Source organism: Pelecanus crispus, chromosome 5 (assembly GCF_030463565.1).
Source record: "Pelecanus crispus isolate bPelCri1 chromosome 5, bPelCri1.pri, whole genome shotgun sequence".
NCBI classification, from domain to species: domain Eukaryota; kingdom Metazoa; phylum Chordata; class Aves; order Pelecaniformes; family Pelecanidae; genus Pelecanus; species Pelecanus crispus.
Window position 1 is genome coordinate 58,402,780 of NC_134647.1, and position 18,009 is coordinate 58,420,788.

General features: G+C 37.9%; 1 protein-coding gene across 1 annotated transcript in view; it reads right to left on the reverse strand.

Annotated features, from left to right (window-relative positions):
* Window positions 1-18,009, reverse strand: part of DENND1B (DENN domain containing 1B) — a 161,123-nt gene that overhangs the window by 62,957 nt on the left and 80,157 nt on the right. The window contains exons 8-10 of the mRNA XM_075710021.1: window positions 15,081-15,140; window positions 13,191-13,244; window positions 9,672-9,782 (exon numbers count right to left, since the gene is read on the reverse strand). Coding sequence (XP_075566136.1) covers window positions 9,672-9,782; window positions 13,191-13,244; window positions 15,081-15,140 — 225 coding nt within the window. The remainder of the gene's footprint in view (window positions 1-9,671; window positions 9,783-13,190; window positions 13,245-15,080; window positions 15,141-18,009) is intronic.

Sequence of the window (18,009 nt, forward strand, 5' to 3'; positions counted from 1 at the left end):
GTATCTGCTACCCCAATCCTCACTTCTATCAATGAACCTTTCTACTCTGGATTTCAAAGGGACTGACTCCTTTTCCTTCCTTTTTTTTTTTTTCTTTTCTAATTTTAGTTTTTGTTAGAACACTGCAACATGTCTAGAGCTGTACTACTTTGGCTGAAAGCTTTTCTGCAGACTCACACATTATGCTTATTTCATACCTATTATTCACATAATTTCAATGAGTAATATGAAAATAATTATTCTGCATCCTGCACAAAACTTACCTGGCAGTTATTTTCTGTCTATATAAATGATTTTCTTCAAAACCTTTTCTATAAGCAAAGGTAAGAAGAGAGGCAGAGCATAGGTGGCAAGATTTGCACACACCACAATGCACAAACTAGAAAGACAGAAACTGATTAGCAGAATCTTGTCAGAAAGCCAAAAACAGCAACACAAGTTAGACAAAATGCTAAAGTAAAATTAACCTGTGATACCGTACAACCTTTCAAAATCGACTGTAAGCAACTAAAGAACTACTGTGAAAAAACCACTTCCCGAAAAACCCTCAAACCCTGTCAATCTCTGTCAACACCATGTCCAGAAATGGGTACTGGTGTGCTCTCTCCCTCCTCCCTCACAGTCCCACTGGGCCAAAGAACTGCTTCCCTCCCACTGCCTTGACCACACATATGTTGAAAGATGCCAAAGATTCTGTTTAGTTATCTCATCTACTTATTAATACCTATAGCAATAAATTGTAGGGGATGGGTCACTGTTTTACCACAATTCCAGTAGCTACCATCAACCTGGACCAACTCTTACTGCTGCTACCCCAATACTTCCAGTTCACAAGAATTACTGAGAAACCACTATCTGCTTCCCGAAAGGGGAACAGTCGTACAGGTGAAAGGAAGCCTCTCTACATTATTACAACTCCTAAGACTACCAGCTTTGTTAGAGGGGCATCCATATCTAACTCTTGTTTGACTGGGAATGAGATCAGGCCCCAAACCCGTAACAGATACTTAACAGTTGCTAAGACCTACCTTCCCATCCATTTCTTGAGTGGGTGGGGGAAGACTGCTGGGAAGTAAAAGCGGGAAGGGAGTCCTTGCTTTCACCAGTTTACAACAGAGGGTAAATCCCTTCCAGCTCTAAAGAATAAACAGTTGGACTAAATCATAAACTTAGTCCATTCTGCTGGCATTGGCAAGACGTCAGAAGTCACTGATGAAAAAAATTTAGCAACAAAAGAGAAAAGAATATACTGTCTAAGCCACAATATCCAAAGCCACTTCTTACACATTTCTTTAATTTAGTTCCTGGCTAATAGTTTCCCATCTGCCATCCCCATAATCTTTAAGGAGAAAAGGAGGGTGGACCTTAAAAGAGCCATAATACATTTTCCTCCTGTTGGCAAGATGAGACCCCCCAGCTCTCCTCCCTCAAAGAAAGGAGGGAGTGGAAGGGAAATATATTTCCAGTCCACAGACGAAAATTTTAACTTTCCATTGTGAAAATTAAATGTGAAAAAGAAAACACTAATATTAAAAAAACCTCACTGTCTCCTGGGTTTGTGGGTGGGGTTTGTTTGTTTTTTTTTTTTTTTAGTATTATTCACTTCCTTTTATCGTTATTTCTGTGGGAAGGAAAGGGAAGAGCAGAGTGTTATTCATTAATTTGACAGCACTTCATATACAATCAATTTCATTCTTCTCTGGCAATTCTTGATTCACAAAGCAGCATTATGGCATCATTCTTGCGCATTAGTTTGGAAGGGAAAAGGAAAGACTGCAGACACGGTTTGTTCCTTGCCTATGGCTCCAGGAGTAACATGTTTCCCAATAATGGAAGCTGAGCAGAAAATAAAATTGAAGTGGTAGTAGACAGGTGAGTGCTCAACAAGGAATACCACTGGCATACTGTGCATATACTAAGGACCTACTTGCACTTTTATAGGTAATCAGAGGTATCTATATAACAAAGTAGGTGTGGGTGGCATAGAAAAAGCTATGTGACTTGATTCAGTTACTCAATTTCTTCATCCCACAAAGGTTTTTAGTATTTTTCATAGGTTGAGAATGAAACTTCTGGAAATTAGTCATCAGCTTTTATCCCTAACACGTCACAGATCAGGTTAACTAACAGGTCTCTTCTGATATTCATTTATCCTATAACCACCTCATTATGCTTCTGTTCAATAACCTCAGTTTCCTTATATTTCTTCATTTCATCTCTGTACATTCTTGATAATTTGTTTATTCACATTTTGACATTCATTTATTTCCTAACTTCTTTATCTCTTCCTCTCTCACAAAAAATACAGAACACCACAAATATATACATCTTTTTGTCCCTTCTCCTGACTCCCCCTTTCCTCCCTCCTTTATTTTATGACCTGTCTCCATGGAGGAAGAGCTACCCTCCCATAAAACAAGAGAGTTCTGCAAATGTTTCTCACTTCTGAAAGGAGAGTTTCCAGGAAAATATTTTTTATTAACATTTCCTCCCCCAGAGTAACTCCATGGTATGTTCTTCTGCCATACACTAATTAAGAAGCAGCAGGGAACAGCTTCCTTGTGAATAGCTGACAGACAACTTATTTACTGCGAGCAAAAGTAGAGATAACCACTGACTATGTTACAGTTTCTCTCATCATTGGTGAATTTTGGAAAAAAAGGAGTGATAAAGCAGCAGTGACCATGGAAAAGACGAAATTTCACCATAATGGCGTACTAGAACAGAGAGCTGATATTACGCTCACACGCCCTTCAGTAACTTGTCTTCATATCTTATGCTTCATATGACCACCAATGACTTCAGTGGTACTTTTTTTAAGCGGTGAGACAGTTCTGGTCAACAGAATACAGATGCTTTTGCTTTCAGTTCTCATACAGCCCAACACCAAAGGACTTAAACTGCACATGCCCACAGCAGCGACTGCACTGGCTGTACACAGCATTTTGTTCTGGTAGTTTTTACTGAACTGCCAAAATTGCCAAAGATTATATGAATTGGAACAAGAAACAACTTTTGCCCCAGATTATCTTAATCTTGGATTTTTTCTTTTTCCTGAAAGTGCTAATAAGTGAAAAATTTAATTTTGAAATGAATTTGTAGATCTGTCTTTCTGTCTACGTGCTTTTCTTTTACAGTGTGGTTTTTTGGGTTTTTGTTTGTTTGGGATTTGGGATTTATTTTTTTTTTTTTAAATAAAACCCAGTGATACAGTCGTTCATGTTTTATACAGGTGGCAGGTAATAGCAATTTGCAACTTTTTATTGGTTTTCCCCCTCACATTAAAAGAAAAAGAACGTTAGTCATTTGCTGACCACACATTTCAATTTATTTACACAAATTCTTTCACAATTATTTCTCCTAATATTGTGCTGTGTCAATGGGAAAACTATTCTAAACTTCAAGACCGGGAGAGCTTTCCAGGTCTGGCTGTATATCCTAACCACATTTTGATTCCATATTGACATCCCGCAGTTTCATTGCTGGAAGTACAGTCCCTACAGGTGTCCCAGTGAGACCTTAACTGCGCCCACAACATGCATCTTTGCCCAGTTTATGTTAGACTGCTTACACCTGAACTACAGAAAAAAAAAAAAAAAAATTAAACACCACTCCTCATCTACTCCCAGACCAAATGGTCTAATTGACCTAATATTCCAAAACGAATTCTAATTATGCTTCTGGGAGCTCAGTGAGTATCGGCGGAATATCTGTTCTGCCTTGCAAGTTAATGATAAATTCCCATCCATTTCTTGTTTTCCAAGAACTAAATTTAGCCCTTGGCATATTTTTGCCCACTATGTACTACGTCACAGGAATTTGAGATACTAATTAAATATTAAATCTATATTTTTTTAATTATTGGGACAGTATTATTGACAATGCATCTGCCATACACTTCATAAATAAATTTTTAGAAAAAATTGTGACTGCACTACAATGCACCTTTAAAATAAATTAGATGCTATAGTTTGCTTAATCGGAACTGGGAGCATCACCCTAGCATAAGGCAATGTGAGGACGTCACTAAGCTGTATGACATCTCCCAATGCCACTACTTTCTCCAGCATGGAAGGCCTGTATGGAGCCAATTTTTCCACCGTCTTGGATACTTAGTTTGCACCAGAGAAGTAGCTCCATAAATAGCCAGGCTTTGAACTCAGAAACATAAAAATACAAAAGAGGAGCTTTGTGTCTTTCCAGGCTCCACACTAGCGTGCCCTGTGCTCCAAAACCACATCCCAGCGATCTGGCCTAATCACAAAGCACCGCCTGGCAGTTTTTTTAACCATATCCATGAACCTCCAACATGTAAACCGCAGAGAGATTTAAGTGAAGTGAGAGAAACAGACAACCACAGCTGTTTTCTGATTCAGTTGATGATATTACTGCCTTGGGACATACGGATTTTCAAATATACTCAAGAATCTCAGATTTAGGGTCAGATGCAGGAGGAGCGAAGCACTTCACAGAGACAATGTGTTTAGAGTAAGGGGTGTTTCACTTTCTCTAGCGGCTGGTATTACATTCTCCGATGAGCCTCCACATCTCCCCAGTGCCTGAGAGACCACAGATAGTGCGACCATACTTGAACAAGACTAACGAGGCAAGGAATATGAAGCCACCACTCAGTCCAACTCACTATGGCAACTGAGGGCAACTGCAGAAGGTTCTCTTTGCATATAAGCAACAGTAAAAGTGATTCCACAAATTTATGTTTGTGCGTAAATTTAAACTCAGTGCTCCTTCACCACAAAAAAAAAAAAAAAAAAAAAAAATCTGTATCTTTTATTGACTTATAAGTTTGTTTTTATAGGGATCACCAAAGAAACCTACAGCCGGCACAAAGCAGAACTTTGTAACCACCACGCTCTCAGACACATCAGACTTGTATTACCTGAAACAAATACTGGTCAAAATGGAGATAACGTTCAGACATTTGCTTTAAAGCGTAGCATCCTTTCTACCTGCCAGTGCAGGCCGCAGAAGATACACTCTAGTTAGCATATTACTGACAGGATGATGAGAAAGCTCCTGTCAGACACAGGCCAGCCGGGTGTTTGAGACAAAATGCACAGCCCCAGCTGACTAGTTAGGGAAAGACTGGTGAGGTACAATTACAGAGGCATATGACAAGCTTTCATGCTTGAGTGACTTGAGAACCGATGACATGGCTTTAAACAGCAATCCTTCCTACCTCCGGTCACAAAACAGCAATAAGTCAACTGATGCACTGTTGTAAAATCATGATTTATTCCTTTGCTTTGAATACATGAGAGCGTGGTATGATGTTCTGGTAGACTACCACAGCAGGTGCACTTGGGGCCGAAACATCTAGGGCCTGCCTCCAGCATGCATAAAATCAATGCTGTAGTTCAGCCTTCCTGGAAAAAAACATCCCCAGCACTTTAATAATTTATGGAGAGACTCAATTAAAAAATTGTTCGTACTGAAACTCATACAGCTTCATGCAACTAATAAGAATACATGCAGATGCAATGACGTGTGAGAAAATGGTGCTGTGCAAGAACTTACAGCATGACAAGTTAGGAAAGGTCTTCCTTTTCCAGCTAAAGTGAAACAACTAGCAGTCACCTCTGTGAACACATCAATTCCTTTGTTTCATTCATCCTTTCATTTAATCCAAAGCCATACAATTTGTTTCTCTTTCATAGGTTACTGTTCAAAAGCCAGAAATGGTAATTTTTGCTACAAACAGATCTTACAGAGCATAATCCTCAGGCTAGCTGAATCCATCTCACTCTAACACTAAGCCTGAAGCAAGCTGTGAGGTTGCTGATAATCATGTTATTAAAGTGGTTGGAAAGTCAAGCTAATAAAAGAATCAACAGTTAGGGCAAATAATGACCCAGAAGCTATGCCAGAAAGGAGTGGTGTGAAGTTTCCACTTATATCTTGGTAGTAATTGGTAGGGCAAGTAGATAAAGATCTCCACCAAAGGAGTTTTTAAAGGGGGTAAAACCCACAGAAAATCAATTTAAAGAAAGATGCAAAGAAGACGTAACAATTGCAAGAATCAGATGATGTATATAAAACAAAGTCTGCTTGGCTGAAATAAAATATAAGCTGACAATTGAAACACACACTCAGGATAAAATGGTACTTATATTTTTCTTTTTTAAATTAAAAAACTCTACTGAACGGCTTAAAATAGGTAACATTATTTTCTCTTTCTCTTTTTTCCTCCAAAGTAAACCTTTTTTTTTTAAAATATAGCATCATTTTACCCCCTTTTTCCATAACAGGACTCATCCTTTACTTGAGTATAATGAAAGCATGAAATTTGTAGGGCAGAAACACTAGACAAAGAATTCCTGTACATAAGTAAGTGCAGTTTTCCATTCCTGGCCCCCCAACAAGAAGGGTGAGGAGAAAGTGAGCAAGGCCTTGAATTATGCCTTTGTTATCAGTCACTGCCCTGAGATACTGAACCGAAACAGAGCTGATAACTCAAAGGTGACATCACAACCCAGTCTTCATGAACTGACATAAACACTTGATATTCAGTTAACCCCAAAGATAAAGCACAACTCCCTTAACAGAAAGTTGTACTTGATAGCACTGTTTTTGAACAAATAATCTTTTCAAGTATCAAGCTGTAATTTAGGAGTATTAAAACATGACCTTTGCAACACGAAGTACCAGTCTACTGTGTTTTGTACACAACAGTAACACAGCACAAAGCTAGCAAATGTTAATGTCCAAATGCACTCCATTTGCTTATTTGTATTATATTAAGCAATCCAACATTTTAAAGAAGAAATATCTTATGCTGAAAACACATTTAATCCTTCTTGGCAAGTCAATTAAATTCTTACAGGAGGTACTGAGAAGTCTTTAATTTACTTTTTAAACTATATTGCTCTGTAAAAAAGCAAGCCTCGCATCAGTCCTGTTCTGTTTATGAAAGAGATCAGTAGGTAGCAGTTCTCACTGAAGTTCCTGATAAGCCAGGTCTATTTTTCTGTTTTATCAGAACTCACTAGTGCAAGTGAAAATTAACCCAGTCCTGTATCAAAAGTGGATCCAACATGATGTGGTGTAATTTCATTTACCTATGACTTAAGGAAACCTAGTAGACTGAAAAAGTAACCAGAAGAAATTGAAATTGATGTGCTACCTCTTTTTGGACTTGACCTGCAATCTAATATTTACATTCACACCTTGGGGACATTCTTCAGGGACATCCAAATACCACTTACAAATGTTTTCTATTGCTACCTATCCTCATCTAGAAGAGTGATATAAATTATTTTCAAGTGGGACACCACCAAGATGACTATTACTTCATGAAAATGTTTGGACTAAACAGCTGAATTTTGAACAAAAAAAGTTTCTCACAACCAGCATAGTATATCTGTTGTTCTGTAATGACTTCCAAAGAGCTTGGAATCTGAACATAGAAATAAGGTGGTCTAGATCAGCGCAGTGTGATTCTGGCACCTCCTCTTCTCTTGTCATATTGTCATATCATAGCAACAGAGATCAGCTGAGATGTTCAGCCTAATAAAAACAAGTCTTAGGAGGATCCAAATGTAGGCCGAGAGTACGATTCTAAATCGTGTTAAGCAGATGGACACGTGCGCTGCAGAATGAATCTTCCACAGGTGCAGAGCTGCCATCATAGAATCATGGAATAGAATCATAGAATCATTTAGGTTGGACAAGACCTTTAAGATCATCCAGTCCAACCATTGACCTAACACTAACATGTCCACCACTAAACCAATTAAGGGTAGAGTAGTAATTTCATGTTTCCTGGCTTGGTGGCTGGATTATTTTTTAATGAAAGTAAAAATTGATTGAAAGAAAAAAGTGATTCCTACCTCCTCTCTACTGGAGCAGTAAAAGAGGTTTGACTGGGACATCACTGGAGCTAAGTTTTTTTTTATGGTGTTTTTTTGTTTTGGGGTTTGTTTTTTTAAAAAACAATATAGCAAGCTGGGTCCCAGACTGGCAAACTAGAAAAAAAAAAAAATTATTCCACTGTTTTGCTACATCATGTGAACCTAAGCCAGGTTCTTTGAAGGGAAAGCCCTTTCAAATTCTCTTTGCCTGTTTGGGTGGTCTTACTACTGTGTTGTTAACACCCAATTCTTCCCCTAGCCATTTTGGGGGGGTGGGGGAATGCAGGGCAAGGGGAAAAAAAATGTGTGATAGAATATGGAAATTTCCTAAGATAAAGTAAAATCTTTGATGGTTAAACAATATATCATAGACTAGTAATTTGAAGATTGCTTATATTCATTCACTATTTTTCTGGTTTTCAGTTGTTCATGTGGCCTCTGCTATATGACCCCATGTTTCCTTTACTCTCCAATCACCATGGACTTACTTAGCTCCATATTCTGCAAACCACTGGTAAAGTGCTGTCTTTGTGCATTCCCCTAACTGCAATGGTGACTGTAGATTCAGGGACCCAACACTGTGATGTTTAAAAAAAAAATAAAAAATAAGGCAGTTATATAATTGCTACTACCACCTAGAATTGTAAAACCTGTCAGCCTTTTATGGCAATTCTGAATCTTCTCTCTCTTCAATTTACTTTTGACTCAAAAGAATTTAAAGGGGTTTTATCCACTATTTATAATCCAAAAATTCTCACTCCTTACATGCACACGTATGTATTGGAAATTGGCACCTGCAAGTCTTTGAAAATAATGATTTTTAGTAGTATATCCAACCTTGTACCTATGTGTTGAAAATAACTGTTAATTTATTTGGTAGTACAATTAGCAGGGTTCAGGAACACAAAGTTGATTTTCCACCATAGAAAGCATATTAAACAAAATGTTTTATGCAGTACCGTTGGGAAAAAAAAAAAAAAAAAAAAAAGGTATTTTCAATGACTGTGCTTAACAGGCTAAAGATTCTGCATAACAAATATTGTCTATGATGAAAGTTGGTTATAAAGTGACAGTCTTGTACTAATGCAAAACTAATCTTGGGAATATTTTCAAAATATGGGATATTTTAAAAACTCGTAAGATTCTGTGAAGAGTAAAACAAAACAACATCTGAATACTTATGTATACTTTCAAAATGAAACACAACATTCTTTTATTAAGCAGTCTAAGCAGGCATAAGGGAAAAAAAAAAAACCAAACCCACAACATTTTAATGTGGGTAGTAGCCTAAAACCTTTAATAAAAAAATACTATTTTGAGTTGTACGTTATTATCAATCTGAAGAGCTGCTCCAAATCAGAGCTATTACAGTATGCACTCCCAAACCACTCTAACAAAGATGAATCTACCTATTACCAGGTTAGGATAGCAGCTATTATCATGGACCCTTGATTTCTTTCAAGTAGCTCCAATGGAATAAGCCACAAGTGAATAATAAAGATCTTATAATAGCCCTTAAGAATTCTTTTTAGGTTAGAAGGCACAGAAATGAACTCAGGAGAGTTAAAGAACTCTCATCTCCTGATAAGAAAAATAATTAACCTGACTTAATGTATCTGAGTAGGTCTTATATAAATCAGACTTTTGTACTTCAAGAGCCAGACTAAAACCATGTATCAGAAAAGTATGTAGATATTGTCTTACAAGTACACATGGAACATATCTAAAACCACAAAGGTCTGCAGGTCATTTTGTGAAATGTTCGATATATTCTACTTAAAAGGAGATGTGTGAAGTACTTACAGTGCTTAGTTTGCTAGAGGTAATAATGATTCGTCTCTCATGCAACATACTGGCATAAAGTTGCAGCATGTTGTTCACATCCACAGCAACAAAATATTCAGTGAGGTTTCTCTGTTTAAATAAATAAGATGTTAACAATATAGCAACAGTAGTAGCTAAGTGGAACATTTTATATATTACTTACAAAAAAATTTTGTCCAATTAGTAGGTGGGGAAAAAAAACAACCCAAAAATACGAAAGAAATCCCTTTGCATTAAAATTTGTATGCTTTAAGAATCATCGATTGGGTTTTAAACCAAATGAAAAACTAACTTTGGTGTAGGTTATTAATACTTTGCTCTTTTGATTATGCTTATGAATTTAGATTTGCCCCTTTATTTTTTTTTTTTCAAATTTGAAAAAAATATGAAATTTGGTATTATATCAATGGCACCAGATGCTATTAAGGTAAGCATTACTTCCAACCCAGGAACAGATTTTTCCATCACTGCAATAACTGTTCTGTCATAGCTACAATAGTCAAACTGTGCTATTTTGCCAGGCTCTCTCAAAGTCAACACATTTTATTCTACTGCAAGTACAGCAAAACAGCTTGTTGTAAAACACCGAGCTTCTGCTTCAGCTCTATGCGCCGGGACATCAAACATCCAGCAGCACTGGTAGAAGGCACTGGGTCCTTCCTGCAGCCACCCTTTTTGCCCCAGTAAGAACTCCACTGCCACTCCCACTGTGGGGTTTGATGAAAATCAAAGTCACCAGCACCTCTTGTTTACAGTTCAGACAACACGGGGCGGGGAAGGGAGGGGCGAGGGATCTCTGCATTCCAGCTGAACTTAACAGTATTTCTACATGGCACAGTGCAAGATACGCGAGTTCTGGATAATCTAAAACAGCTACTGGCAAAAATGCCTAGGAAAACGGCAAATTTTTGTAAATTTAGAGAATATGTATGACAATATACTAATACACCCCACAATATACAAGACGTTTAATTTCACACATTCATTATCGTATCTGCAACCAGAACTCTTACTCATTTCTTCTCAGGAACAATATATTATTGCACGTTAACATAAGAGGTCTATTAACTATATTCCCCAACCCAAGGATAGAGATCTGAACAGTGGAGTTCCACTGTTAGTGGAACTGCTCAGGTAGCCTATACTGGATGTGGCCAACACACGGCAGCAAGGTAATGCACCCTGAAAAAACAGTGAGGGGGCAAGACAAGCCGTGAAGGCTTCATCGTGGGGTGACACCCCAGTCTGCAGGCACCCCCACCGCGGGGGCCAGGACACGGTGGCCGGCTGTGGCCTCTTGGCTTACAGGCCTCCGCAGTCAGAGAGCCTGGCGTGGGATGGAGCTGCTGTCCACCAGCTGCTGGCTTATCTCCTTACAGATTCTACCATATGAAAAGCTAACTTTAGTTAAAGCCCAGATGATGATCTGAAGGTTGACCTCCTTTCTGGATATACTGCAATATTAAATAAATAAAGACACTGAAAAGACAAATGAAGATCCAATGGATGATGCAGTTTCATGCAAATTCAGAAATTAATTAATTCAAAGACACAGAGTATAGAGTTATCTTGGTCCATGCTGCATAAAATTTTGGAAGAGAGAAAAACAAGAGCTTTAAGGCAAAAAACAAACACCCCATTTAGAATGAAATTCCGGTCTTTCAAGCACTACTTTTAACTGGTTCTCAGAGGCTGATGTACCATCATAATTTGAGTCCAATTTACCTCGGACAGCCTCTAACACTGTAGTTGATAATGGTATGCTGATTCTGTATTGCAAAAGCTGAGGTAAAAAGAGTCTGCAATCTTGTACAGACCAATATATCTTTGGGAGACAGTCACAGTTATTTCTGCATTACATCTAAAAAGTTACTGCCCCTGAAATATGTGAATCTGACAACAAAAAATAAGAAAATTCATTTTATTGCAAATTTACTGTAATTACCTCATCTCTTCACTCCCTGCATGTTCTAACCCTCCATTAGTACCACACTATTTTGATCCATTCTGGAAGGATGAGACTTGTATAAATGGAGTAAAAAATAATTACAGAAAGGCACCTTGAAAATTACTTTTCCTTTCTCCTACAGGATCAGAAAAAACAAATCCACAGTGGCACCATCACAAGACTCTCCATCAGCCAGAGGCCCAGAGTGAAGCTTCCCCACATTTTCTTCAAGTTGAACACATAACACACCTGCTGACCTCCAAAGCTACGTTTTATTAGAACCCCAAAGAGTAAGCTAGAACAAAAGAATTCTTTAAAATAGAGGAATTCAACCCACAGGGTGAAACAGATGAAAATAAACATTTAAAAACTATGCCCCGCCCTGCCCAAAGAGCCCTTGGAACAAGGGTCCTCTCTTTTACTCCTCTACCAAGCAACTTTCCATAGTTTTCCGGGTTGCAACCAGGGCCACGCCATCTCCTCTGGGTCCCTGATGCAGACTCCTTTCCACCACCACAGGCGTACCCGCAGGCCTCCTCTCCACCACAAGCACCCCACCGCCCCTCGCCAGCCTAGGTCTCCCACCTCCCTTTCCTTCCCTCGCCCATCCCACCCTGCTGCCCAGGAGCCACCGCCCGCCCGGGACACTGAGGGGCACAACCTCCGCTCTCACCCGCAGCATGGAGGCGGAGAGCAGGCGATCGGGACGCCTTCCCCACCGCGCCTCGCCGATGCACCAGCGCAGAGGCTGTGAGCATGCTTCTGTCACGCTTTCTGCACAAACACCACAACACCTACCAAGAATGAGTTCTGCGGTACTGCATGATTTTGTACTGTGGTGAACACCCCCACAGCTTAACTTTCAGAAGGAAGTTATTATTTGAAGGTGTAAAAATGCAAATCTATACAACCGTATTCAATTCCAGATTTAAATGCAACAGTGGAAAGCAGGAAGTTTCAAAGCTCTTTTATTAGATGTTACCCAGCTGAACACATCCGAGAGAATGTGATCTGAGATTTCACATTTGCAGCCTACCCACAGCACCATCAAGAATGCAAGTCTTCATAAAAAAAAAAAAATAACCATCACCATTCTTGGTACATGGTTACCATCCAAATGTAAGGAGGTACAGCATGTTTTCAGAAAGCCTGAAACAATACCTTCTTACACAAAAAATAACGGCATATTTTGATAGCTGAATTTGCAGCTTAGCAATGCAGTGCTTAAAGGGCAGGTATTCAAATAACACGAGGTGCAGAAGTAGAATGTATTTTACATAAATAATCCCAATAAATGCAAACAAGCCAAGTAATTATGAACGAAAGGGTGGATGTGCGGTGGTCAAAAATGCCCTGTTAATGCTTTAAATAGGTTAATGATGAATGCAACAGTAACTACTACCTAAAGGCTGTAATAATAGTCATCAATCATATTCTAAAAACAGTCTTGGAAAAAAAGACATCTACTGATAAAAGCAGAGTTCAGCCCTTCCCACAGAATGAGGTTGATACTTCTCCTAAACATGTGAAAAAAGAAACTGCATACTTACGCTTTCAGGGATTGTTGGCAATCCAGTTATATCAGGAGTAATGAAATACGAGTGCTAATGAATGGGGAAAAATAATTAATAATTTATGCACACAGAAACCTAAAGTTCTTTGTTAAAAAAATCCAGCATTTCGGATTTCCAACCCCATCTTTTTTTAAGCAAATAGCCATTTTTCCAATAGCATTCTTACCACTACTAGACAAAGAATTGAGCAGATCACAAGAAACGACAAGCTCTGGTTCAGCACAGCACACAAACGAAGGGAACAAAATGCTGGGCAGCAGTTTTCAAATAACACTGAAATTAAGCCAGCTTTAAATGTTGTCATGAGCCTGAGAGTAGCATTGATTAACTTAAGCACCGATTTAAAAATTGCAACCAAAAAAACATGTTAAAGGACAAAATGTAAATTTAGAATAGAAAAGGAAAAATCATTCACATGAGAAAATGAATTAGAATAGAAATATTACTACTTGATACACATTCTCTTCTCTTTCCAAACATCTTTGAATCAAAAATGTGCTAACAGAAATGCAAGGTCTGACAGCTTGAGATCCCACAATCATTTATGAAGTACATTAGCAATTTTATGCATCTTAGTTTGAGGCCATCTAGGATGTAAATATAAAATGGATTACACCAAAAACAGATGTAATTTATATAATTCTCATTAATCCAGTGCTTTTCGTGGTTATCAGACATGGATTTAGCACAGTAATTTTAAGGCTTTTTTGCATATTAGTCTAAATCTTGAAGGACAAAAAACCTTAAGTGCATACTAAGTAAATGTGATAAATATTGACTTTTTAGCTTTTATTTGTTTTTACAGAATTTTGACATGTTTCTTAGACTTTCTTTTGTTTTATAGTGTATTTTAAAGTTATAATTAACAACACAAAGACACAGTTTGTTTTCAAGTCAAACTTGAAAAAGATATACCAAAACATAAAGGAAGTCTATAAGATATTAAATGTGTCTTGTGTTCAAGAAAAAAAAAAATTATTAATACTATTAAGTCTGTGTAGGAGACTTATTAAACCAGCTTGATACATTTAATAGAAAATTTTACCCACAAATTACGTCATTTGGCAATAGTTAAAAACTTAAGAAAAAAAACTGGCTTAACAAAGGCATCCCATAAACATCATAGCACTTGCACAATAAATATCCCAGGTTATTGTTTTTGCATCAACAGAGGGAGAAAAAAGCTAAGATTTTTTTCTCTCTCTAGTCAAGAACAGGAAAATATTCAGACTAATGGAATGCCTACATTCTTCAGAAGTATAGCAAGAACAGAAAACGATTTCCTATATGTAATAAGGTCACAGAATATTTATCAAAAGATTTCTGAGTAATGAAGTTAATAACTTAGAGATGTAATTATTTATAATTAACAAAATAATAATATTTCACTCATTAAACAGAAAAGGAAGTCAGAACTAGGAGAAGCAAAGACCCATTACTGCAGTCATTAAGAGTCATAAAGCAGCAAAAATAATGTGGTACGGAGTCCTTGCACATCTTTGTGAACTCCCTTAGGAAGATGCATGGCCTTGGAAGAGATACTAAATTAATAGCTGCTGTCCTGTAGAAAGTTTTCTGTAAAAAGGACACTAGAAAATGCAAGTTTTGTTCATCGATTTAAGGGTTTGATTTTGGTTGCGGTTTTTACGAAAGGATTATGATGCACACTCACATAGCTCTAAAGTTAGACTGATTAAAACAGAATAGGTACATTAATATTAGACTGCTCTTTTAGGCTAAAGACAGCAGCAGAATTTCCCAAAGGACAGGTATAAATAAGCCTGAAATCGAAAGATATATTCTATAGCAAGTAATTATTTCTTTAATTACAATAGGCTTTAGATAGTCAGTGCCTTTTAAACTCACCGATACAAGACAAGGCTCTTTTTTCAAAACTTGCTCACTTGCAAAAATCATCTCTTGGTTCTTATGCAAGATGAGAGAAAGATTGAACAATTGACTTTTTAGTTTTACAACAAAAAGGCCAAAGCTAACTCTAACACTTGTAATATTCCATGTTTAAAATACTGGCTAAAATGTTTTATTCTTTGTATTCCTCCCCCATTTGAATTCAGACTTAACTTAGCTAGCTTTTCCAACAAAAGAGAAGGAAAAAAAAAAACAAAAAAAAGAAAAATCCCTGTTGTTAGCACTCTATGGGTAAAATAAAAGTGACCCGAATTATATTTAAGCTCAGGTTTCACAGAACAAATGACCACCCCTCATAAATTTCAGCTGCAGAATATTTGTTACTGGGACTGACAGGTGAAAGTAGAACTTGGTCCCTAACTGGACCAAGGCATTTTGGTGTCCTCCTGACCAAGGATTACTGGGAAACACCATGTATCCAGATACTGGACATAATTTATGCATGATTATATATATGCAATCCTAAATACCACTGTGGTCTGCCATCCGAACCCTGCTTCAACATCGATGATCTTCACCCTGCAGCATGCCTGAGTAAATGGTGGGAGGGATCTTTTTAATTCTGCATCATGACATTTGAACTAGACTCATCCTGGCACAACGAAAAGCCACCTCACGATGTCATTCCTACAATTATTTTTCAGACTGTAACTTCTTTTTAACTCTATTGCTACTGACAGTTCCAGTCTAGTTTATTTACAATATACAAGGAGCAAGACTGTAAAAGACTAGGCACACAAAGTTAGAGTTGAAAGTGGCCATAAACATTTCCCTGCTCCCTGAAGCACAGAGACAGAGATGCCTGTAGATCCAACAAGCATTCTGATTCAGGCTAACTTATTCCTTCCTGCTCTGCCCCATCGGAACCCACAATAGTTGCTCGACTGTACCTGCAGCCAAGCATTTGGCAAGAGGCCTGCATTTAGACAATCACTGTTCATCTAAAAAGGTTACAGAACTCTTTGATGTAACAAGCTACTGGGAACAAGAGACAACTGAGGGAAAAAAAAATTCAAAACTCAGGTAACACTGAAATACAACCAGCAAGCATCAACTTTACTGCAAGCAATTTGTCATCCCAGTATTGCCAAGTGTATTCACCACAACATCCATTTCCAGGTTCATCACAACATTCATTTTGAGGTAGGCAAGTTCTATGCAAGATGAACTGCAACACTGATAGGAACAGACAGTAACACTTTGCAAGAAGTGCAAGGAAAAATGTCTTTAAAACTTCTCTGTGTCCCTCTGAAACACAACAGGATTTTTAAAGTACTTTATAAAGCATTTTAGACTTGCCAAATTAGAATTGGTTATAATACTGCAATTGATAGCAAAGTATGATTTGATATACAGAAGTATTCTTGGCAGAGGTACTATTAACTGAAAAATAACTTGAAAATATTACACTGACAACAGAAAGAAAAACCATAGCAACGGAAACAATTCTGAGTGCAGCCTTAAAAACCAGTATGTCGTTCTGGTGAAAAACAACACGCAAGACTGGAGGGACTTCCAAATACAGTGGATTAGCACTGTTCAAGGGAGAAAAAGACTAGGCCTCTTTAGCCTAGTGAAAAAAGCATAGCAAGGAATCTGAAATATGACAAATTAAAATGAAATAAAGGTAGCATTATGTTAAGCAGCAAGGGTGAGTAACTACTGGAATGGAAGTAGCAGACTTTCCATTTCTGTATGCCTTCATAATAGGGCCAGATGCTTTTCTAGAGTCTGCTTACTTTACTCAAAATATAGGGCTCAATTCTAAAATAAATGAGTTAAAAGTAACAGGAAACAACACAAATAAGGTCAAAATAAATAATCTAATGATCTTTCAGTATGTGCATAAAAGAAGCCTTTACAAAATCACTTCTTTCTGTGACGTGCAAACTGTGATAGTTCAATCAAGAAGCAGTTATTTGCACACAGTTACTTATGTGTGCAGTAATTGTACAGATGCTGTGAACATGAACAATGATTTCTTCACGGAAAGAGTGGTCAAGCATTGGAACAGGCTGCCCAGAGAGGCAGTGGAGTCACTATCCCTGGAAGTGTTCAAAAACGGGTAGATGTGGCACTCTGGGACATGGTTTAGTGGGCATGGTGGCGTTGGGTTGATGGTTGGACTGATGATCTTAGAGATCCTTTCCAACCTTAATGATTCCTAGTTTTTACTTTCATTAAAAAATAATCCAGCCACCAAGCCAGGAAACATGAAATCATTACTCTACCCTTAATTGGTTTAGTGGTGAACATGTTAGTGTTAGGTCAATGGTTGGACTGGATGATCTTAAAGGTCTTTTCCAACCTAAACAATTCTACAATGTCTTGGAGACAGCAGAAGCTCTGTATTGGCTTTACATTTCATGCAGGCTCTACAAATGTATTTAAATATGCGTCAATATGCTATTTCTGTTAAAAACTTCAGAAACTGAAACAGCGACAGGCTCACTTTTTGAGGTTTCTGCAGCAACACCACCTTGCTATACTATCAATGTCCAGTCCCACATCACAAAAAGTCAGAGCACAAAAGCAAGGTAGGCATGGACACGTTCTTTCACCTAGATGTGCTGAAAGTTTCACATAACACAGTACACTTCTCCCACCATCTCTCCTACAGCATGTTTGCATGATCAAGCAAAACTAGGAAGAAGGGGAAGGAAGATGGGAAAGAAGCCAGCTTATGCAGATTTTTGTCCAATCCTACTCAGGCATAAGAGGCAATAAAACAGAGTTAGTGTCTCCTGATTCACAGCAGGAGAAACCAAAATTATCTACATGAAACAGCTGGAAGCATAAAAAAGTAGTTCTAGCACTGTCAGACCCCAGTGCAGTTTACTTTCTCATCCATAGAGCAAAATTCAAA